This window comes from Mustela putorius, unplaced genomic scaffold, assembly GCF_011764305.1.
Source record: "Mustela putorius furo isolate JIRA1106 unplaced genomic scaffold, ASM1176430v1.1 tig00000589_pilon_pilon_pilon, whole genome shotgun sequence".
Taxonomy (NCBI): Eukaryota; Metazoa; Chordata; class Mammalia; order Carnivora; family Mustelidae; genus Mustela; species Mustela putorius.
Window position 1 is genome coordinate 3,719,776 of NW_025421425.1, and position 25,422 is coordinate 3,745,197.

At 40.0% G+C, this 25,422-nt stretch overlaps 1 protein-coding gene across 2 annotated transcripts in view; it reads right to left on the minus strand.

The window, feature by feature from the left end:
• The window catches only part of CTNND2 (catenin delta 2), a 900,906-nt gene that overhangs the window by 739,993 nt on the left and 135,491 nt on the right, over nt 1-25,422 (minus strand). For both annotated transcript variants that reach the window (XM_045082021.1, XM_045082022.1), the window contains exon 2: nt 6,689-6,825. In XM_045082021.1, coding sequence (XP_044937956.1) covers nt 6,689-6,825 — 137 coding nt within the window. The remainder of the gene's footprint in view (nt 1-6,688; nt 6,826-25,422) is intronic.

The following is a 25,422-nucleotide window of genomic DNA, read 5'->3' on the forward strand; positions in this document are numbered from 1 at the left end:
AGTCTTTGGAAGCTGTTTCAAAAAAACAGAAATGGAAAGAAAATTTCCTACTCATTCTATGAGGCCAGCATTACTTTGATCCCAAAACCAGACAAAGACTTCACTAAAAAGGAGAACTATAGACCAATATCCCTGATGAACATGAATGCAAAAATTCTCACCAAGATATTAGCCAATAGGATCCAACAGTACTTTAAAAAGGATTAGTCACCAGAGCTATAATCATCAAGACAGTATGATACTGGCACAAAAACAGACACATAGATCAATGGAAGAAAATAGAGAACCCAGAATTGACCCTCAACTCTCTGGTCAACTAATTTTCAACAAAGCAGGAAAGAACATCCAATGGAAAAAGGACAGCCTCTTCAACAAGTGGTGCTAGGAAAATTGGATAGCCATATACAGAAGAATGAAAGTGGAACATTTCCTTAAATCATACACAAAAATAAACTCAAAATTGGTGAAAGACCTAAATGTGAGACACGAATCCACCAAAATCCTAGAGGAAAACACAGGCCGTGACCTCTTTGACCTTAGCCACAGCAACTTCTTGCTAGACACATCTCCAAAGGTAGGGGAAACAAAAGCAAAAATGAACTATCGGGACTTCATCAAGATAAAAAGCTTCTGCACAGCAAAGGAAGCAGCCAACAAAACTAAAGGCAACCTATTTACCCCAAAAATACAGATGCAGTGAAAAGAAGGAACATGTGTACCCCAATGTTCATAGCAGCAATGGCCACAGTTGCCAAACTCTGGAAAGAGCCAAGATGCCCTTCAAATGGATAAAGAAGATATGGTCCATATATACATTGGAATATTATGCCTCCATCAGAAAGGATGACTACCCAACTTTAGTATCAACATGGATGGGACTAGAGGAGATTATGCTGAGTGAAATAAGTCAAGCAGAGAAAGTCAATTATCATATGGTTTCACTTACTTGTGAAGCATAAGGAATAACATGGAGAACATTAGGAGAAGGAAAGGAAAAGTGAATTGGGGGAAATCAGAGGGGGAGACACACCATGAGAGACTGTGGACTCTGAGAAACAAACTGAAGGTTTTGGAGGGGAGAGGAGTGGAAGGTTGGGAGAGCCTAGGGGGTACTGAGGAGGGCCTGTATTGCAGGGAGCAGTGGGTGTGGTGCATAAACAATGAATCTTGGAGCACTGAAAAAATAAAACTAAAAAATAAATAAATAAATAAATAAAAGGCAACCTATGGAATGGGAGAAGATATGTGCAAATGACATATCAGATAAAGGACTAATATCCAAGATCTATAAAGAACTTAAGAAACTCAACACCCAAAACCAAATAATCCAGTCAAGAAATAGGCAGACAACATGAACAGATATTTCTCCAAAGAAGACATACAAATGGCTAACAGACACTAAAATAAATGCTCAAAATCACATGGAATCAGGGGAATACAAATCAAAACCACAGTAAGATACCACCTCACATCAGTCTGAATGGCTAAAATTAACAAGTCAGAAAATAGTAAAGGTTGGCGAGGATGAGAAGAAAGGGGAACCCTCCTACACTGTTGGTGGGAATACAAGCTGGTGCAGCCACTCTGGCAAACAGTATGGAGGTTCCTCAAAAAGTTGAAAATAGCGCTACCCTACAACTCAGCAATTGCATTACTAGGTATTTATCACAAAGATACAAATGTAATGATCTGAAGGGACACGGGCAGCCCAATGTTTATAACAGCAATGTCCACAATAGATAAACTACGGAAAGAGCCATGCTGACCACAGACAGATGAGTGGATAAAGAAGATGTGGTACAGATACACAAAATGGAATACTATTCAGCCATCAGAAAGGATGAATACTTATCATTTACATTGACTTGGATGGAAATGAGTGAAATAAGTCAATCGGAGAAAGACAAATATCATATAGTTTTACTCACATGTGGAATATAAGAAACGGTGCAAAGGACCATAAGCAAAAGGAGGGAAAACTGAACGGGAAGTAATCAGAGAGAGAGAGACAAACCGTGCGAGACTCTTAACAATAGGAACAAATTGCGGCTTGCTGGAGCAGAGGTGGGTGGGGGGATGGGATAATTGGGTGATGGACTGTAGGACGGCATGTGATGTGATGAGCATTGGGTGGTTGTATGCAACTGATGAGTTATTGACATGTACATCTGAAACTAACGATGTCTTATACATTAGCTAATTGAATTTAAATAAAAATAAATAAATAAATAAATAAATAAATAGAGGAACTCTGCTGGTAGAATCATTACCCAAAAAATGCATTTATCTGGGCCACAATAATTTATAAATGTCACTAAACCATATGAGCTCTAAAGTTTTCTTAAAATGCCCCATAATTTTTCTAGCTTATGTAAGAAGATTGCTTAGATGCCAATTTTAGAAATACACAATGATCAAACCAAACAATGGTCAACTGAAGGGGAAGAAATATTATTATGAAATAAATATTTTTTAGGAAAGTCATGTTTTCTTAAGAGCAAAAGAGCACCATGTTGATTTAAGACAAAAATACAAAGACAGGGGTACATAATGTGAGAGACTGTAAATTCCTGTCTCGAAGTGCAGACCAACATTGTAACAATGAAAACACACGAGTGAAGATCAGGATGCGCGCTCCCACACCCCCCACAAGCCTACTTCAGTGTGGTTCTCGCAGGCACGTGGCAACATCAGGGTCCCTCCCCACCGAGGGCGCCTGGAGGGCTTCACTGCTCATCACCACTGTTCTGGCCTCATCATCACTCACCACCTCCTTTCACAAAGTCAACAAGGTTTCTCTCTCTTTCCTCATTTTGATCTCATCTCCCGGAGGTATAACCTAGGTCTCAACATTAACAATAATTGCTTTTAAATTCTGGATTTTAAGCACAAATCTCCCAAGATATCACAACCGATACACACGCACTGCGAATGCGCTGTCCCTACCAAGTTTTCTTTGACCTACTTCCACGCCCTTTTGATTCCAAGACCCATCATTATAAACACTGTCTTGCATCCCTCACCTTCAATCTCTCCCCCTTCACCTCTGCTCAGCCCAGCTCACCTCAGACTCCCAATAGGTCCAACTCAAACAAGCTGACTATGCCCATCTGATGAGAGGGGTAGAGTCTCCAATACCAAGCTGCCTGCGGACCTAAGACCATGTACTTTTTTGCCTCTCTCCCATTCTCCTGGATGAACTGCCTTTGTCCCAAAAGCCACTCTCTCCACTGATACACTGGGTCCCAATTGCTCTCAACTACTTGGTGACTTTTCCCCCCCGAAATTATTCCTCCTTTCTAGAACATCATTAATTTCTCTTTCTATGGGTCACTGTCATCATCATAGGGATATCTCTCATCCTTAAATAGAATCCCTTCACCATTTTTACCCCTTTAAGCCACCCCATCTTATCGGCGGTTGTTTGTAATAAATAGTTTCAATCACCCCTCTTAGTTATTTATCCAAATCATGTGACCAGAGTCACCACATGCCTGACCTCCATCCTCCCCTCCTCTGCTGGTGAAGGACACTCACAGGAGAGAAAAAAGGAATTAGGTTCTTCTCTCTTAATGGTATCTTGGAAGTGAGACAGATATGTCTGAAATACAGAAAATTACCTGAAGAATGTAACATAAATCATGGTTTTATTTCTGTTGATATAAAAGTATAAAATTCACCAGTTAAAAAGCAATCAAGATGGGAAATTAGAACAAAGAAAAAAATCAACAAACACCTTTTCATTGAGCAAGCCATGGTTGCTGGTTTTAAGGACTCTAGGACTAGGTTCACAAATATCTCAGTCACACCATACATGTCATGCTGATGCGTTTCATGACTTAGGGCTTGCCATAAATTAAGTTCATTTTGTGGTTATAAACCAGAATTTATTTCTACGCAATGTTAACTGCCTGCCTAAAAACTTAAGTTCTTACTCATAACAATTTATTTCAATAAACTATCAAACTGAGTTTTCTTTATACATGTACTTCCTTTATTACCCTCTATTGTACTTTGCATATATAAAGTGCTCAATACATTTAATGCATGAGTAAATAAATTATCCAACCTATTACTTGGCAGTTAGCTCAGAATATATGCCTCCTCTGATAGAAAATGACTTCTCTCCCACAGAGTTGGTACCCAAGAAGACAGGACCAGGGTAGGACATAAGAGTGATGCCTTAAAATTTCTTCCTTGAACTCCTCTATCTTAAGAAATGGAATTTTTAGTCAAAAAAAGCTACTTCTCATTATCACCTAAAAAGGACCAGGCAAGCAATATTCAGATGAGAAGATTTATAAATATATTATGTATATAATCATTAAAAATCATAAAAGATATTAACTTTTAAAGTTGCTTTTCTTTCATCTCAGCTATTTTTTTTTTCAAATATATTTAACTTAGCTTTAGTTCCACAGACAGTAGTCTAGACCTCAGGAAAAGAGATGATGGAAACCTTAAGAATAGTTTTGGACAAAATCTCTGTGGAAGGAAAATATTGCTTGTCTGCAGTAGGCTACTCCATTGACGCCCAGGGACATACCTACTCGTTGATTTTGCCTTCACCTGGGCAGATGCTGCCCACAAAACCTGATGCCTGGGCCTCTAATGCAGGTGCCTCAAGCTGCTCTACTCAGTTTCCGAAACAGGCTTTCATGCCTGCTCATGTTAGTTACCGGCCACAAGGAATCTCACCTTACCAACCAAAAATTGGACAATGGACCTATTCTGATTAAAAGAATAAAACTCTTCACAGTAAGTTTTTATTAAATTCTCATCAATGATTTGGGGAGGCCATTTTATTCACAGTAATGTATTTTTGCTGTAAGCAGCTCATCCACTCTTTCAACTACAGATAACGCTATCTCAGCTCACGTGGTATTTCCTATTATCCAAATCCAACTGGTAGGTATTCCAGTCTCCCAGTTCTTTCTCCCATTTTGGACTGTCTTCCCTGTCCTCTATACCCTCTGCCCACTCCTACTTCCATCTAATTCTATGCATGTACAGTAACCAATGTTAACAGTTTGATTTATTTTCTCCTACACTTGTCTAGATGTTTATAAACATGGTAAACAACACAAAATATTTATTATTGTCTTTTTAAAACAGGATAATATAAATTTTTCAAAGGTATAATACATAGCTCTAACTCATTTTTATTAATAACTACATACGAAGGATATAGCTTTATGTGAAAGATATATATTTTTTTCAATTCTTCATCAATCAATATTGTTCTCCTTTTTTTTCTATCCAAGATAATTTTGAAGTAAACATCCATATACATAAAATCTGATGGTCGAAATAACCCATTTCTATACTACATATGTCTAAGCATGACTAATCAAAGGTTACTGAACACTGTAAATGCCAGTTCATAGCAATATACATTTTAAACAAAGATTACAGCACTGCACATTTTCATATGGAAAATGTTACAGTTGTCATCAGATAGGTCTTGTCATTTTCTTATTAAATTTATTCCTCCTGTCTTACATTTTGTCCGTACTCTAAAGTTAGTGGCCCAGCAAGACTTCTAGATATATGAGAAAGAAACCATGCCGTAAACCAACTTGAACACAGGGTATCTGGAGTGCAGGAACTGGCGCGGATCTTTGCTCCTTCCTTCTATCTCCCCTCAAACATAATCAGCCAACATGCATGAGTGGGTTTCTGGAAGCAAACTAATCCAGCAATACAGCCTGTTCCCTACTTACTGACCATTTTCACAAACCAGATTATCCAATGGCTCTATTCCCCTTTCCTTTGCGTCCCTCCTTAGCAGCACACTTCCCTCCCTGGTGACAAACATTTGACTGACAGCATCATTGATCCCCTTGTCAGTGGATCCTCCCTCAGCTTCTCTGTTGATAGCCTGACCGGTGCTGTTGCTTATTCACACCCTCGAGTCATATAACCCCACACACAGGATGATTTCTTAATTTTTTTAAAATTAGGATTTATATTCCGGCACATGCTAAAAGAAGTGAAAAATAAAAACCTTGATTTTCCAGCTTGCTTTGATTATTTACCATAACCTTTTAGTTACAAGAAACACGACTTTTAAGAAAATTGGTTTTTAAATCCAAGACTTCAGATTTTACTTACTTAGCCATTTATAAGGCCAAAGTAATGTTGGAGGAAGAACTACCCAGACTGTAATTCATTTTATAGGGAAAATTCTAAAATGCATTCTTCCAGAACTATCTCAGAAACACTAGAAAGACCAATTTTCCTTGACCCAACATAGTATTCATCTGCTCTCACTATACTAATTTTTTATACTTCTGGATTTATTTTGGTTGTTGATTAGACTTTCTTTTTTCTTTTTTTTTTTTAGACTTTATATTTCCTAAAGACCAATTATTTGGCCTCATACCTAGAACTGTACTAAATGTCAGGTCCATCACCAAATCTACCAAAACTTCACCAGTAGGGATTTCTGACTATTAAGTGTTCTTTCCCTGGTATGGAATATTTTTCAAGGAAAACTGCCTAAATCATGAATAAAAACATAGTCAAAAGCAATTATAGTCCCATTTTAGTATTTTTATAAGAAATACCAACATTCTGCGAGAAAATAATGATTTCCTTCCATCATCACTGACTCATCCCTGTTCATCTGCAAGAACAACTTCTCGTACATTCCCATAAGTAGGTCACAAAAGCGGAATGTGTCTACCTGTTCTTTGACCGAGGCGAGGATGGCAGAGGTGGTTTCTGTTTCGGAGCCATCCCCATTAGAGGTGGTCAGGCCAGGGCTCAGGGAGCTGGTCTTCTCGGAGGTTGACGAAGGCTGGTCTGGGACAGGCATAGCTCCTGCAATGCAAAAGAACATGCTTAATGCAACAGGATGTGGCCACTGCACCCAGACGTAACTATCAGGCAACTTTCAGCAGTACTCTAGAAAAAATGAAAATCATGAACTACATAGAAAGCAAGTGACGTCGTTACAGAACAGGAAACAATACAAGTAAACAGAATGGCTTCTCCCCTATCAACTCAAACATATTGCAGGATCTACGCACAACTCTGTGTTTTATACTTGAGATAAGTGGGAGAAGAGATAATAAGAAGTAAAAGGCACATAAGATAATGAGAAAGAGTAAAGAAATGAAGAAGTACCGAGTCTAAAAAAAAAGAAAAAAGGCCAGTTGAACTACCATTTTACTGCAGCCCAATTCATAAATGAACAGACAGATACAGCTTAAAAACAGCATCCCAAAAGTTATTTTATTTCTTATTATCTTTCTCAAACAAGTAAGACCAGTAAGACCAAAGTACTTGATACAAATATTACCTAGTGATGCTTATCAGCAGAGGAAATAATAATTAACGGAGGACAATTTTTACCAGGGCTCTACAAAATCACTCTTCAAAAAAAGTCTGGGAGGACAAAAAAAGTTGTTTTCTTGCCTAAAGCTATCATATTACACGTCCCTCCAGGAACCGGACTTATGTGAATGTTAAAAACTATTTCCTACTATACTGTAACTGGGCAGTCTGGGTTTTACAGTAAGCAACATAACTTCCATAGGAACCCCAGTGCTGTGATACACTTGTTAATAGTTAATAATTTAGGGCAATGCTAATTGAAAAGGGTTCTATTCTAGAATTGTCCTTAAAATATATGAAAAGACTGGTCATCTAATTTTCTCATTGGACATTCCAACTTAGTTTTGATTTGTTTTTGTCTTTTAGATAGTTGTTTTAATAATATTACCAATGAGGATTAGAATAGCATTGGGGAGGGTATGTGCTTTGGTGAGTGCTGTGAAGTGTGTAAACCTGGTGATTCACAGACCTGTACCCCTGGGAATAAAAATATATGTTTATAAAAAATAAAAAATTAAAAAAAAAGAATAGGATTGGAAAGATAAATCTGTTACAAACAGAATTTATAGGAGGGTTGGGGAAAATGGTATTAGTAAGCAGGATGTGAGCAAAGAGTAAAGATCAAATTAAACATAGTATAGCAAAATGCAACCTTGGCTAAAAAACAGAAGGTATTTTAGGATATGGATACCAACAGGATCAAAGAAAGTGATTTAAATAATGATGGTGCTGGGGTTGGGAAGACAGGAAGAAAGTACAGTTCTGTATTCAACTTGCTTTCATATGCAGTATTTGATCAAGGTCGTAATTACAAGGATTTAGATAAACAGATTAACAAATGGTGTGCCAGGTAACACAGCCTTAAAGCCAAGCCCTTCTAATTGGGAAAGGCTTTAGAGATGGGGGTTAGGAGGACAAGGGCAGAAAGCAAGAAGAACAGAAAGACAGTCTTGGGAGCAGCGCCTCCCCCCTTCCCAACCCTGCGTCTCCACTTGTATCTATGTCAGCGGCTTCCAAAGAAGACTCTCTCTACTTAAGGAGAGAGAGGAGTCTTGCAGGTTTTCAGTCATTACTTTCACTTTCATGTTTCTAAATTTTATTGGGCCCATGTGAATTCAAATTCTGGACGAGTATTCTGGACAACCTGTTTTCTGACAAAGAAACTATCTACAGTCCCAAAGTTATTTATGTAATTGGGCCTAGATCTCAGGTTTTCTCCCTTTTTATTTCTATTTTAGAGTCCTTTGATGTGTCGGCCTATTTCCCATAATCTGGGCTGCTGCCTCATAAATGCTTAGTCTATATGCCAATTTTTATAAAATGTTATTTTTTAAAAGAATGAGCATAACCTGTCATAATAAAATACGGGATTTAATACGCAATGAATCAAGGCATATCCTTGGGCACTGGACAACTCTGACCCACACACTCTAAGTGTGTTTATCTACCCCCCCTTTCTCCTTCTGCAGTAACAGAACAAAAGTGAATGCTTCAGGGCTTAGCCCACCAAACGGAGCTGCCACTACACCCAAGGCAACCTCTGTGAGTGAACGGAAATGACTTGGAATAATTCCCAGGCCTCGTAATTTCTCACGTCCAGACTTAACTCAACCATTGGCCATCCCTGTGTATGAATGGGTCAGACGGCCCAACTCCACTGCCATTGTCTGAGCTCACAGCACAAGGAGAGAAGGAGAACCACGTGAAGGCCACCAGAAGCAAGCCGTGGGCTGCCCAATGGTAAGTGTGGAAAGCTGGAAGCTTTCCGACTTTGCAAGAAACGGTGAAGTACTTTAATTTTCATTAGAATGAATCCATTAAAATTTATAGTTAATCCGTGTTAAATCCAGGAAATCTGGAAAATGTAGGGAGACGAAAGAAAAAAGAAGAAGAAGAAGAAGAAGAGCAATCCTCAGTAATTCTGGCAGATATTTACTTAGGTATTTGGTATAGGTTTCTCTGATGGGATTTTTTTTTTTTTTCTGATTTAACTCATTCTATATAGTAAGATTTACATGATGGAGTACTACTGAGGTAGTACTTTTTTTTTTTTAATTTTTGTTCAGCAACATATCATGAATTTTTTTTTTTTTTTTTTTTTTTTTTGAGAGAGAGAGAGTGTGTGTGTGCATAGGAGCGGACGGGGGTACAGAGGAAGAGAGAGATGCGGACTCCCCGCTGAGCAGGGAGCCCACCAACCAACGGGGGCTTGATCCCAGGACCCCAGGATCGTGACCTGAGCTGATGGCTTCACTGACTGAGCCACCCAGGTGCCCCAGCTTGAATTATTTCTTATGTCAACAAAAATTATTCCATAGTTTAAAAACATAACGAAGTGCTCACTTAGGCAGTGCATATACTAAAAATGTAATGAGTACCTAGTATTCACAATGCGTCATAATTGACATTATCTTTTATCATTTTTATCCCATTTTTATGGGGACGTTTTCAATAAATTCCTGGATGTGGTGTTGGTGGAATGAGGAAGTGGTGCGTGGACTCTGAGAGCCCAAAGAAATTGTCCTGCCGCCAAGCTGGTTCACCACACGGGCCCATCAGCACTGCCCTGAGAAGTTCCCTCCTCACCCTGTTAACAACACTGGCCCTCAGCATCCTCTCCTGCTTCCCCAGTTCCATATAGAAGAATTCATCCCTTTGCTTTTGGATCTCTTTGGCAAGGAGCAGAGCAGACGTTTTCCCGCAGATTCTCACATCTCTTGATTCTCTTTATACAGCTACGGGGTAAGAAGTCTTTCTCCCGCCAGTGGATTCTAATCTGCTAATTCCTGAGCTGGAATTTGGACTTGGTAATACCGACACGCTCAGAAGCAGGAGCAGCTGTACGGACTCTTCCCTCTAACCCCGGATCCCGCCCCTGCCCCAAATCTGTACACTCAAACCCAAACGCTCAATATCACTGCATTTGGACATGGGGCCTTTCGGGAGGTAATTAAGGTTAAGTGCCTAGATCAGGGTGGGATTTAGAAGGCTGTTGCCCTTACAAAAAGAGGAAAAGACTCTTTCCATCCCTCCTCCGAGGACACAGAGAGAAGCTGGCCACCACAAAGAGTGTTCTCAGCAAAAGCACACCAATCTGGCACTTTGATCTTGGACTTCTGGGCCTCCAGAACTGTGAGAAAAGACATTCCTGCTGTTTAAGCCCCTCTGGGTGTGGCTTCCTACTATGGCAGCTGGGAAGTCTACTGTAAGCAGGGCTGGGCTGGTCTCAGCTTCCCCGTGAGGCAAATACAGGGGGGCCTGGGAACCGAGGGTAGCAAGATGCAGCCTGGGGGCCGGCGTTCTGTCCCGTCCAGGGCCCTGCTGACTCCTGCATCTGAGATGAAACTCAGCTTCGGAGAAAGGCATGAGCTGCTGCAAGTCAGCAACCAGGAAAAATGAAGGCTTATACGCGGGTTGTGCCCCACCGATGTGAAGTAAGCCTGCAGGACAAATGTTCTCTTAAGAACCTCCCCTAGTGCTTTCAGAGACGATGCGGTAAGACATTAGAGAAGTTGGCTGGTATGACGCCAATAGCAAAGGCAGGGAGCCCCCCAAACACAGAGTGTCCTTCTCAATTTGAACTCTTATGTCGGTATGTGATAAGATTTCATGAGGTCCAAATAAATATTCTAAACCTTTATTTCCCAACCTGAGTGAATCACTGTAAACTTACATTGGATTTGGTAACATGTTAAAATCTTAAGTGCGCTTTAAAAGGCCAAACTCTTTTTCTTGCTCCTAATTCAAGGGCTGCATTCAATGCTATATTTTATGAACTTCCATCGCACAAAAAAGAAAGTGCAATTCTTATTTTATATTTTATAATTCAAATTTGTTCCTTCTTTGGCCACTTCTGCCCAGCAATGGATGGCTTTGCTGGAGATCATCAAGAACACATGACAATCAGTTAACGCCAGAGCTGGACCCGGGCCATTGGAGGCTCCCTACTCCCCACTCTGTCCTTGGGATGTGTGTGGGTTTGCCTTCCCCACTTTCAGAAGCTGCTCTAAAAATATAGCCTTGAGGTAGAAATATGGGGTTGAGGTTATCCATACTGGGTATATGACTGAACCCGGTTAAGGCCTGTGTAAACTTTTTTTTTTTTTTTAAGATTTTATTTATTTATTTATTTGACAGATAGAGATCACAAGTAGGCAGACAGGCAGGCAGAGAGAGAGGAGGAAGCAGGCTCCCTGCTGAGCAGAGATCCCGATGCGGGGCTCAATCCCAGAACCCTGAGATCATGACCTGAGCCGAAGGCAGAGGCTTAACTCGCTGAGCCATCCAGGAGCCCCCCGTGTAAACTTTAAAGATTCCGCCCAGTGGCTGCGGAACCACCCAAGCTGAACCTTGTCAATAAGTTCACTTACTTATTCAACCTGCCGCCTACCAATCTAGAGTGGTCTCTGCTTCTTTCTTCAGTCTCTCCCTGCCCTCTGAGTATGGAGGTCAGTTTGCAAACCAAGAGACTTTGATATCAGGTGGCCAAAGTCCATTAACTGATGGACTCTGGTGTCACACAATCACCCAATTCAATGAGCTACCTAGCATTCTCCTGTCACCATTACTTTGATTTCCTCCTCCTCTCTAATTCAGTGATAAGCTCCTTCGGCCCTGAGGAGGTCTTTCCCCTCTTGAAGTCTTTCTTCCTCCCAATCCATAACCCATAATAACCTCCTATCCTTTCAACTGTCTTCTCATTGTGTTACACCCAGACCCTCATGCTCTGCTGTCACAGAGACCTGCTTCTTTCTTCTCCCAGGTTAGCAGGTCCCACCTACTTCAAAGCCCAGGATCTCCAAATCCCTTGCATACTACAGGACTCAATAAATATTTGATTAGCTAGACTTGCATTGTTTAATATGGTAGCCTCTAGCAACACATGGCTATTTATATCTCAATAACATTAAAAAGCCAGTTTATTAGTTGCACTATTCACATTTCAAGTGCTCAATGGCCACATGTGGCCAGGGGCTACTGTACTGGATAATTACAAATGTAGAAATGTACAATTTGTACACTGTACTTCTACATGTATTTCTACATCCAATGTAGAAATGTACAAATGTGCAAATGTAGAAAATCTTCATCATTGCAGAAAGGTCTATCGATCTATAACCAATAGTCTATCCCCGGATGTAATCTTTCATCTGCGGCTTTATTCTTTGGCAGTAGGTCATGAAAAGGGGTCAGATCATAAATAGATTTTGAAGGACGAACTGTCAGGATTACTAATAGGTATGCATGTGGTAGTAAGGCCAAGAGAGAAGAGTCCAGACGATTTCAGGGTTCAGTCTAAGTGACTGGCCATTAGCCAAAATGTTGACACTGAGTAAAACCTACTTTGGGTGATGGAAGATGACCTCACATGCAAACTTATAGCCCAAACCACATCTCTCTGTGATTCTTCTTTGCCGTTAAATTCTTGGCCGGTGAGACCAGCTCAAGTCAGAAGCTACACTCTGATATGAATTAGGCAATGTGAAGATTGATGACTTCTAAACACTGCGTATCACATCTTTTTTCCCCCTTTTCCTTTTCTTTAGGCACGTCCATTTTTATCTTTTTCTTTAGAGTTGCTAGAAACTCCTAGAACTCTCTTCATCTTCCTTCAGCTTTCGCCAATGGCTTCCGTGAAGACTCTCAGACATGAACTTCCTTGACTCTCACACAAAACTAACAAACCCCACGTGTGTGTGGCCACATCTAGAGTTATTTCCTTCCCTCGTGGATCCGCCCTCTTCAAGACAGTGCCCCTCCCTGTTCGTGAGCCCATGATCTAAAACACAAACATATTAGTGCAATAGACTGACTTTAGGCTTTACCTCATCATTGGGCATCCCTTTCATAATTTTCCATTATGGTTTCATGCAAGTGAGTAAAGAAACTGGCCATTAGAATACCCCAGACATAACTGTCATATATATACATGTACATATTTGCACACATATATGTATATATCATATGCATATGTATATGTAGACATATATAACACACACACATACATTTATGTGTCCAATTCAATGTTTTAACATTGAATATAATTGATCATATGGAATTTTTATAACCTTCCACTCACTCTACAGGTGATATGAGTAAGCTTATGATCTTGTGAAACTGCAGAAACAACATAAGCATATTATTAATACTACGTTGCAGGGAGTGTGCAGATTTGTATAAATTAGTGACGTGAAACAGCAAACACCTCATTTGTGTAATCACTCTGGTCTCCAAAACTGCAATTCTGTATTTGCAGCTAGGATGTCGTGAATATCAAAACCCAACAACAGGCAGAGGAACAGACACAGCATCATTGTCTCCCAGATGCTCTCTTCACACATCAAAGTATATCCATCTTTATTTCTTCCTTTTACAGAGAAATTTAAAATTACAGCTTGTCCTAATGATATGCAGACTATAATAATTGATAGCTGTCAAAATTCAGTATAATTAGAGCAAAAGCTCAGTTTGTCTTGGTCTGTGTTCAATGCCCCACATCTAGCTCAGTCTCTACTATACAGCAGCCGTTAATAAATATTTGTTGAGATAATATATGAACTGTTAGTGTAAAATCAATAATGGTCGCTTAGCAGAGCATGTAACATTAAGTAAAATGGGCTTGGCATTAGGAGCATTTCTCTGAATGGTATTTGTTATGACACCTTTTAATTTCAATTCAGGAAAGCCACTCTTTTGAAACCTGATGGGGACTGCTGTATGGCTTGTTCTCAGCCGAATGCCCAAGAAGGTACATACCTTTGGGCTGCTGGCTCCTTGCGTTGGGGCATCAGTCAGACAAGGATCTGAGGTTGCTGGGACTCAATGCTGGCAACTCACAACTTACAATCAGATCCTGGCAATATTTATGGAAAGCACCATGCAAGGAAGTTTTGAGTCATATTTAGAATATGCAACTCCAAGGCAAAGCCAGGAAGCAGACATGTGCCCAGTCCTATCTGACAGTTCTGCGGTGAGGGAAGAGATGTTACTCACAGGATCAGAGACACGAGGTCACGTGCAGCTGTGCGGGAAGATATGATGACTGGGAGGAGAGACGTGGGATCTGAGAGTCAGAGTCTCACGTCAAACACAAGGGGATGATGGTTCTACGTGTGCTCAGAGACGCGGGAACGGTAGAAAGTCCAACACAACTAGTGCGTCAGGAGATCCACTTCGTGCTGTTGCATGAGCTGTCAATGGTTGCGGGGGGAATGGGACCAACCTAAACATCACCACAGACTTAAGGCCCACCTGAATGCTATTCTCAGTGACATACATTGTGTCTGGACATAAAGAGGAAGGCTCTGTAGAGACTGCAGAGCGAGAAGGAAGAGGAGAGGTCATGTTCGGCGCAGACGCATCAACAGCCGAGTTCTAACAAAATAAGGTCGGTGAGGACAGGAGAGGGTCCTCTGGTGTCTCACGGTCCTGTCCCCTAAAGCATGATCTCGGGCATTTTCATCGACGCCATTATGACAATATATATGACATTAAGTCAACAGCTCATCGATCTTAAGATGTATGAAAAGCTGAGGCTTTTGGAAAAGGAGCCAGCAGGGGATGGTGAGTAGCTGCCCCTCCTGCCCCGGCCGTGCTTAGAACCTGAAGGTGCAACCGGGGTGCATACTGTGTCCCCCTCGAGCTGAGGTCAGATCCCAACGGGTAAGATACTAATAGTGGGATCTCACCTGACAGTGATCAGGTACCCAAATCCTAGTGACGGGAACAGCTGAGAGAAGACAGTGGCTCGACTGGTCGACTTTGGAAAGGCAGAGGATTACTGGCAGAGAGAAAAGAATCCGAATTAATCTATAAAGTGAGGTGAGAAGGGCAGGAAAGGCAGCCCTGCGGCTGGCGTTCAGGGAACGTCGGCGCGAGCCTGGAAACACGGAGCGGGAGGGCGATGCGGGCAGTGGCTCTGCGGCTGGGACTTCATAATGCTTTCATTTGCCAGTGACAGAAAATCCATCCCAAATGGCTTCAAGGAAAAGGGGAGCAACAGTCACATTAAGAAGCATCCCAATTTCGAAAACATTAAAAGATTTTTAAGATCCCGGAAGACGTATGATCATTACAGTTCATCATGATAAAGGTACAGCCTGAGGAAGGTTCACGTTACAAAGGTAACAGGGAGGAGGAAGGGCTTGATGTTGTTCAATTGCTTAAAGAGACTGCAGAGAAGAAATGCAGGTGTGGGACGATGAGAATAGAAATATTCAAATTAATGACTGTGGGTAACATACAATGCTAAAGTAGGAACAGATCTGGATGAAATTAATGATGATGACAAAAAACAATATAAAGTTTGGGGGCTCGTCATCCCTGAGAATCAGGGGCCCACTTCCAAAATCAATGACCATCCTAGCTCCTCAGACACAACAAGGCTGTTTTCACCAGCCAGTCGCAAGGGTTTGCTAAGCTGGAGGGACATTTCTCCTTATGCCAGAGCAGGGAAGTCCGAGATTCTGCTATTACAGATCCATCACAGTTTAACAGGAAGCTGAAGGGAAACGGAAGCGGGCACAATACCTTAAATGTTGGCTCCCCCTGAATAAGAGGAAAAGTTCTAAGACATTCAATAATAAAGAGGCTCAGCGGTCGACTGACTATTATTCTGGCTGAAACTTCAAAGAAGCGTGCTTAGCACAGCTCCCAGGACAGCGCTGGTCACACACAGTGACTGCCCAGAACACACTGTCACTGCCAAACACCCCAGCCCTGGAGTCCCCCCCACCCAATCCCCACAGCTTCGGCAGCCTCGCCACCATCTCCAACCCTGTGTCTTGCGCAAGAAGCTCAACGACCGTGTCCAAGCTTGCAGGTGAGAAAGTGCACCCCTTGGACATTCTCCCTAACAGACAATACTGGAAACGAAAATGCAGGTTTCCATTTTATGTTCTACCACTCAATCACAATGACATGACAAAAATCTGGCACCCCAAAAAAATCATGCTCAAAAGCCAGTCCACAACGATTATACTATCGTGAACGACCAACGCTGACTGTCACCATCTATGAAACAGGAAGTCCCCAAATGCTGGCCGCACGCTGGCGTCTAACATGGTCTCAATTCCTCGTACTTGGAAGTGTCCATTCAAATTATGGCAATTTGCCCAACATATTGATTCCAGATACATATCTGCCACTTGACAGTTTCTCAAGATGTCAGACCTCAACCACACGTTGTTTTGTTTAGCTTTTCCCAGAAGTACTATCAGTGGGCAGTCAGGGACAAAATCTTGCACTGTAATGATCTGCATTACTTAGAAAACATGTTTAATCCAATGAAGCAGGGAAACTGCCCATCAGTGTTTTAAATTTAATTCTAGAACAGAGCTTCAACGACTCCTACGCAACTTCACTTGCTGTCACAGACTAAGAAATCTTCTAAATAAATGTCTCTACTAGCCTTACAGGAAAAAAAAATACAGAAAACAAAAACTGAATAGAGTCATAATAATTTTTGATAGTTACCAGGATATGTTGACATTTTTATGCACACATAAGAAATTTGGAAGTTTTAAGTGATGTAGTTAGCTTACTACAACCTACTCCTCAGGGAAAAGGTAAAGCTTTGATTAAAGAGTAAATCTAAATCATGTGTGTAAAGAGGTTTCATCGCACTGGTGAAGGTTACATAGCAAAGAACCTCTCTTACATTTCGGAATATATATTTATTAAATACACCTTGGGAATTCAAATATGTCAGTATGTGATCGATAAATAATTTTAAATAGATGATTAGATATTATGAAAAAATGACTATCAATCCCTAGCTCTGTTTTTTGTGGCCAATTTGTTTCCTGTCTCACTGGTTTCTATGAGTGAAGCATTTTTTGATGCCACATATAGGTGATAGTGTATCATATCTGTCTTTCTCTATCTGACCTATTTCACTTAAATAATGTCTTTAAGCTTTATTCATGTTGTCAGAAATGACAGGATTCCCTTCTATCCCATGGCTGAATGTATTTTACACACACATGCACACACACACACCACATTTTCTCCACCCACTCCTCCAAGTGTCCACTGATGGACACTGAAGTTGTTTGCATATCTTGGCTCCTGGAAGTTATGTTGCAATGAATGTGGGAGTGATCTCTCCTCAAGATTCTAATTTCATTTTCTTTCAAAATACACCCATAAGTGAAACTGCTGGGTCATACGGTAGTTCTATTTTTAATCTTTGGAAAAACTTCCATAATGTTTTCCATAGTGGCTACATGAATTTACATTCCCAGCAACAGCACATAAAGGTTCCCTTTTCTCCACATCTTTGCCAACATTTGTTATCCCTTATCTTTTCGATGATGGTCCTTCTAACAACGCGAGGGTTTGGTTTGCATTTCTCTGATGACTAACGATGGTGGCACCTTTTCATGTACCTGATGGCCATTTGTATGTCTTCTTTGGAAAAATGTGTAGCTAGTTCTTCTGTCCATCAAATGACATTTTAAACTATAGAATTCATCAGACAAGGGGCATCTCTGTGGCTTAGTCGGTTATGTGTCTGCCTTCAGCTCAGGTCATGGTCCCAGGGTCCTGGGACTGACCCCCACATCGGGTTTTCTGCTCAGTGGGAAGCCTGCTTCTCCCTCTCCCTTTGCCTCTCCCCTGTGCTCATGGTGTTTCTTGCTTGTTCTCTATCTCAAATAAATAAATAAAATCTAAAGAAAAAAAACAAAAACACACAAGAATCCATCAGACAAGAAGCTGATTCCAACGGCAAAGAAACACGAGTCATCTTTTACTCTATGACTTGCCAAGTGAATGCTATGCTTCCCTTATAGCACGTTATTCATTTTACTGCAATTGTAAATAAAAATCTTCCGGTCCATCGAAGAGAAAAAGGAATTACTACTAACTTCATTTTACAAGAGGACAACAATGATTCTTGGAAAAAATAAAAATAGCAAATCCAGTTTGTGAAGGCAGAAGTCAACAGTGGTCAAGGATTTTCACCTGAATGTCTGACATTTTGTCATGTATTATTATTTTTTTTGTTAACATATAATTATCATTTGTTTCGGGGGTACAGGTCATATATTATTTTGATTAAACCTCGGGATTCTCAGTGTTTGAATGTAACAGTTCTTTTACATTGCAAATCTGACTATAAAACAACACCCATGAGTTTCAGGAAAGGTTTTTTTTGGGTAATTTGGCTGCATCACTAAGATACTAATTACTTTTGAGATCTTAAAAAGAGGGAGCCTTGTTTCTAAGGCATCCTGATGCCAACATCTTTTTTCTGTGTTGTGAAGTCCATCACCCCTTAGATCAAGCTCATTCTGATCTCTGAAGGCAATTTTCAATAAAGTTGTCTGAAAAGAAACTTCTCTATGTTTCCAATTATTCTACATAATCATATCATATTTTAAATCTCAGATATGAGTAAATAGGTCTGTTTGTAATGATATCATATTCTCGATCTAAAAATAATAATATTTATCATTTTCAAGTCCATGTGCATCATGTTTCTACTTTATTTTTTAAAATTATTTCTTTCACAATTTAATTATTATTCTAACTTTGAGAAAAAGTCTCTTTCCAGCACTGGGCTTCCCACCTCCCACTTTCGAATTCTTTCTCCTTTTTCTAAATATTCACAACATCTCCCACAAGCAGCAGGCACCACTCTCTAATACACAAGTCGTTCCTTAATGAGAGGTCGAATATTTTAATATTTAGTTATAAAATTAGTCAATTATAAGAGTTCAGATATATAAATCAACTTGAAGAAAATAAGCATAACTCTTGTATAAAGAAACTGAGGCTTTATGTCCAGACAGAAAAATAAAATTTCTGCCAATTAGGTAGGAAATTCCTACTTTTTAGTGTATCAGTATTTTGGTGTTGTTATTGATGTTTCTGGATGGAGAGGTCCAAAAGTAAGTTGGATTATAATCTACTTTCTCATGTGTCTATTTTGTTGATGAACTTCTGTGATCTCTAAAAGATGAAATTTCAATTAATTAAGGATATTATTTTAAAAGGAAAAAGAAGTTTTAAAGATCTAATATTAAAACCTTAGTGGGGTGCCTGGGTTGCTCACTCAGTTAAACCACCAGCTCAGCTCAGGTCATGATCTTAGGGTTGGGCTCCAGGCTCAGTACAGAGTCTGCTTGAGATTCTGTCCATCGCTCTCCCTCTGCCCCCATCCCTGCTCACTCCATAAATAAAAAATAAATAGAATCTTCTTTAAAAGATGAAACAAACAAACAAACAAACAAAAAAAGACCTTTAGCAACCTGCAGGGATTATTAAAAACACTTGAGATTGAGGTTTTTTAATACAAAAGTTCAAGGGTCTTAAGAAAATAATACTCAAAGATATATCAACATGATATTTGACAAAAATCTTAATTATCTAAACACTGTTTAAGTATGTAAAATCTGGTGTTTTACCTTTCTTCCAATTAAGTATTTCTTAGGTGAAAAACAATAAAAAATGGAGAACTGTGTCATACCAGTCTTCACAGGTGTACAAAAGAACAGTATCTATGAATATATGGTTGTAACAAATCAGGTATCAGCTATGGCAGCATATTTAAAAATTTAAGTTACAACTGAACAAATATTTTTTACAAGGCAATATAATAATATTAATTATGTACTTCCTATGTGATCTTCTAGGCTCTTAAGCATCACTAACACAACTAATACAATTTTGTGCTGCACTTCTATTATTATCCCCATTTTGCAGGTAATGAAACAGGTCCAGAGAGGTGAACTTCCCCTAAGTAACAGGGGAAGAACTACTGTTTAAAGCCACACAGTCTGTGCTTCTCAATCACTATGCGCTGCTCATCTGTAGAACATCTTTTTATACTGATACCATTTTAGAAAATAACTCATTAATTTAAAAATATTTTACTGACCGAAATGTGGGCCAGGCTCAGTACTAGGCATTGAGTTTAGGATGCAAATGATAAATAGGAAGACAAAGAGGAGTCTCGGGGAAAATAATGAGTATAGTAGTTAGATCTAAAGTGTCCCTCTTTATGTGGCAAATATACACAACAGAATATTACTCAGCCATAAAGAAGAGTGAGCTCTTGCCATTTGCAACAGCGTGGCTGGATCTGGAGGGTCTAATGCTAAGTGAAATAAGTCAGTCAGAAAAACAAAAATGTCATCGGATTTCACTCACATGTAAAATTTAAGAAACAAAACAAATGAACAAAGGAAAAAGAGACCAAAAAACCCAGACTCTTAAATACAGAGCACAGACTGGTGGTTGCCAGAGGGGAGGTAGGTAGAGGAATGGGTGAGACAGATAAAGGGGATTAACAGGTACAAGCTTCAGTTACAACATAAATAAGTCACGGATATGAAAGGTACAGAAGAGACAAGAGACAGATGAAGAATGTAACAACCTTGTTCGGTAACAGATATGACTATTCTTTTGGGGGTAAGCACGGAGCAAAGGATAGAATGGCTGAGCCATTATGTTGTACACCTAAAGCAAATGTAACACTGCATTTATACCTCAATAAAAAAAGAAAAAAACACAATAATAAATAAAATGTGGATTTGTGAAAACAGGGAAGTTGCTGAGTCGGGATGCCTTCAGAATGCTTATTTTGGTGTCCAGTGCCGATGACAATGACCAGCATGCATTCAGAAGCTATTTTAAGCGGCTCCATTTTGTCCTATCCTGACTGGCTCCCACTGCACCTGTGGTCACCTGTCCACTCCAGAAGGCCCTCCTGCCCTCACCAGAAGCTAGCTACGGTGTCTCCAAATCCATTCATTCAAGTTTAACTTGTGATTATATTATTTAATTATACATATGTAAACCAAAAAGATATAAATTGCATCAAGAATAATTTTTTTTTCTTTAACACTTTGTGAAACTCCTTTACAGTAACCCATTTTTTTTTTTACAGATTTTATTTATTTTTTAGAGAGAGAGAGAGAGAGAAAGCAGGAGCAGGAGGGAGGGGCAGAGGTAAAAAGACAAGCAGACCCCCTTCCGAGTGGGGAGCTGGATGTGGGACTCAATCCCAGGACCAACGGATCATGACCTGAGCCGAAGGCAGACACTTGACCTTAGACTGAGCCACCCAGGTGCCCCCCAATAACCCATTTTAAAAAGCTATGGTATTAACTGTAGATGAGATGATTACAAAGGGCTAGGCAAAAATTATAAACACATAGGAGATTTCTTTCTTCAAAATGCTTCGCCGATGTCTTAGAGATTCCCTCCTTATTTTAAAGCAATGGAAAGGGGAAATCCTGGAGGACACAAGGAGGACAGACTAGGGTAGGGAAGGACACTCTAAGAAAGTTTTCTTATCGCTCTGACACGCAGACCCATATTTAAATCAATGCTCCAGGTTCTATAAGGTTAGTGAACACTGGTACAATTAAATTGAAACCAAGTGAATACAGCTTTAAATAGTTTTGTAAAAAATGATTCCCTATTTTAAATGATTTCTCTTTACTGACTGTTCTCAATCTGTTGATTAAAAGAGTTTTTACCAACCAGTGTCTCAGGACTTATTTGTTGAATGAGTGAATGAATGAATGAATGAATGAGTAGTAAGTAAATTGATCAATGGATCATTCTTAACCCATTCTCTCTGCCATGTGATTATTTAGTTGGTCTTCACATTGTATGAGCATTTGCTTTGCCTGGAATCATTTACGTACTGGATCAATTAGTCATTTATGAACTTAATTAAGAAACAAGAGGCTACTGAGACTCGTTGATGTCAGGAATTCCACCAAAGAAAACCATGCCGGGTTTTGAAAGAACCTTTTGTTTTCCCTGGTCTCCGCCTCGGGTCCCTCCTGACTTTATGTCTGCTCATGGCATTGCATGAGGCAATGCCGACTGATAGCCTGCTTTTATGAAACAGTAAGTACTCTAAGCACGATGTTAAATTTAAATTATACAAGTGACTGAATTTCAATTTAGAATAACAAATCTACACATCATCTTATTGGAAAATCATTATCTAATTTCTGTGTACCACACGTATAATTTGCACAATTGAGAAAAAATGTCTCTCAATTAACTGTTTTAAAAAAAAAAAAACAAGAAAACCTCTCTGAACTTTGAACACAGGATTAAAGTCCCATTGATATACTGAATGAATTAAACAAAACAGGGTGAAGATCATTAATCAAAAATTAATTTATAGGGATGCCTGGGTGGCTCAGTCAGGGAAGCATCTGCCTTTGGCTCAGATGATAAACCCAAGGTTCTGGGATTGAGTCCCTTGTTGGACTCCCTACTCAGCGGGGAGCCTGCTTCTCCCTCTGCTTGCTGCTCCCCATGCTTGGGTTCATTCTCTGTCTTTCTGACAAATAAATAAATAAAATCTTTAAAAAGAGTAATTGTAGATTTTATTTTTAAGAGTATACAATACTGAGTCATGCTTTAATCACTGGATAGGTAACTAGAGAAAATGAAGTATGGAATCTCAATCTTACATATTTGAATTTGTATCATACCACACAGATACATAAAGTCAAGTTTTTAGAGTCATGACATAATGACTTAGGAACAACCAACCTCGGATGATGAGCTTTGTCTGAATACAAGAAACTGCTTTTTACCTGACCAAATTGCCTTTTCAACATGTACAGGGTCTGAAACCCAGGTCTCCAACAACAGTTTTATATCCGTCCCCATCCCCACCAAAAAAAAGAAAACTACAGCTCATACTGGTCACCGAGAAATCCTCCAATTTAAAATTTAAATTGAGCACATGACTTTACATCATAGGCAAATTCGGAAAACTGGACTCTCCCAAGATTAGAAACATGTGGGAACTAAGACATCGAGGGACGGACTCAAAAAGGGAGGTAAGTGGTTCTGGTCAACTCAGTAACAGGAGAGACGCTGTTATCCGCACGCATATGTGACTACGTCTTCTTCTTCTTCTTCTTCTTTTTGTGGTGAAAAAAATTATATTTAAAGTTAGCCACCTGGACTCAGTTTAGATGATCCCGATTTTGTTGGCGACATCCAAAACATCATAGTCAGGGACCAGTCGAACGTCTGCCTTCTTCTCTCCATCAGGCCTGATCAAGGTGTTGACTTTGGCCACATCAATGTCCTAGAGCTTCTTCACAGCCCGTCTGATCTGGTGCTTGTTGCCCTTGACATCCACAATGAACACAAGTGTGCTGCTGTCTTCTGTTTTCTTCCTGGCTGACTCAGTAGGTGGGGGGGATCTGACAACAGTCAGTGATCAAGCTTGTTTGTCCTGGGGGTGCTCTTTCGAGGCTATTTGGGCTGCCTTTGGAGATGCAGAGTCTTGGGTTGTCGGAACACAGGTGCGCTGCAGACCTTCTCTTTCTTGTGACTGTGGATGCCTTTTAGCACCACTTTCTTGGCCTTCAAAGCCTTTGCTTTGGCTCCGGCTTTGAGAGGGGCAGGGGCCTCCCTCTTAGCTTTCAGCACCATCTTCATAAAAGGGATCACATATGTGACTTCTAATATGTTTCTTGCTTTTAAACATTAAGATAAAATGCACCTTTAAAAATGAAAACAGGTATACTTGTCTTTGTTGGGATAGCTCGGTGAAATCTCAATTTCACATCCCCAATTCTGGAGCCCCCTGGAACGAGGACATCCATTCTACACGTTCTTCTTGGCACGTGGCAAAAAGTACGGAGGCATAGGAGCAGCCCTTGAGGAAGCAGCCCAAGGGAGAGCCAGGACTCTTCACAGATAAATTTTATAAATGGGAGAGTAATGAGGCATATAGGAATTAAGTAACATTTTCAAGGTCAGACCCTGAGACTTTAATAGAGCAGAGAATGAAACCATAAGTTTTGGCTATTAGATACATACTGTAATGTCCAGAGCAAGCTCCCAGTCTTCCACTCTTGCACAATGAACCAAAAGGCAGTATCCGACATGATACAACCCTCGTAAATGCAATATGAAACACTTGCTTATCCAAGACATGAAATGATCCAAAAAAGAATTATTTCAAGAAGTAAATGGAAGACGAAATGAAGGTGCATTACTATTTCCAAATGACAGCTTGCTTTAAGATAAATGACAGTGTTCAAACGTGTTTCTCCTTTGCTTGCTTTTATTCCTGTACTTTGCAATGACCTTGTGAGTTTAATGTAGGGTATGGGAAATTACGAGTCCAGCAGTCCTGGAATGACCAGGAGCAAGTCCATACAGGAAATAGAGTCAACTCCAGACACTGCCCTGTGTCCCGTTCTCTCCTGCTTATCTGTGAATCTGAAATCACACATTTGGATTTGCGAAAGGAGGGGAATTCATCAACTGAACCATGTCTAGACAACTGTTCTTAACCTAGGGTACAGAAGCCCTTTCTACTGGCTGTTAGTAAAGACTCATAAAAGGCAACAGAAATGAGAGAAATGCACTTCCTAGAGCTATTATGCTCTGCCCCATTGCCCAAGCCAAAGCAATCCTATGCAAACAAGTAAACTGATTAAAAATCCTTTAGACCATTTCATTGCTGGAGGGTAGCTGTTCTGTACAAGTTATTTGGCTTATTAGCGTCCCAACGATCTATGGGTCAAAGGACTACAGCAACTTTTTTGTAGAAGAAACAGAAGGAATGCTGACTTAGCTTTAATTGTCTGCTGAACTTGGCCAATTGCCGTTACAAAAGCTTCCAAAGTGAGCAATAAAGTAGAAGGCAATGACTTACTTGAGTGCTATTTTTTCAAAATGGCAAATTTACTCACCTAACTTCAGACATCCTCACTGCAAGAATAAACATATTTAGAATGTACTTTTGGTGCTAAAAATAAACAAACACAATGATCTTTAACATGTGTGATGAAAATCTATTCTCTTGGTCTCTTTAGCCTTTCTCTCTGCTTTTGTTAACTGAATTTTGATTTTCCTAGAGGGAATTATCCATCTTAGGTTGTGTAAAATTCCCCGGGTTCAAAATCAAGGGTTCCCACCGATGGTAAGTGAAAGAATGGTCCCCCAAACGGCCCACGTTCCAATTCCCCTGAACTTGTGAGTATGTTACATTACCTGGCAAAGGGATCCATGAAGATGGATGTTAGGTTGCCTTTCATTGGTCAGATTATCCTGCGTCACCTTGGTGAACCCAGTAGA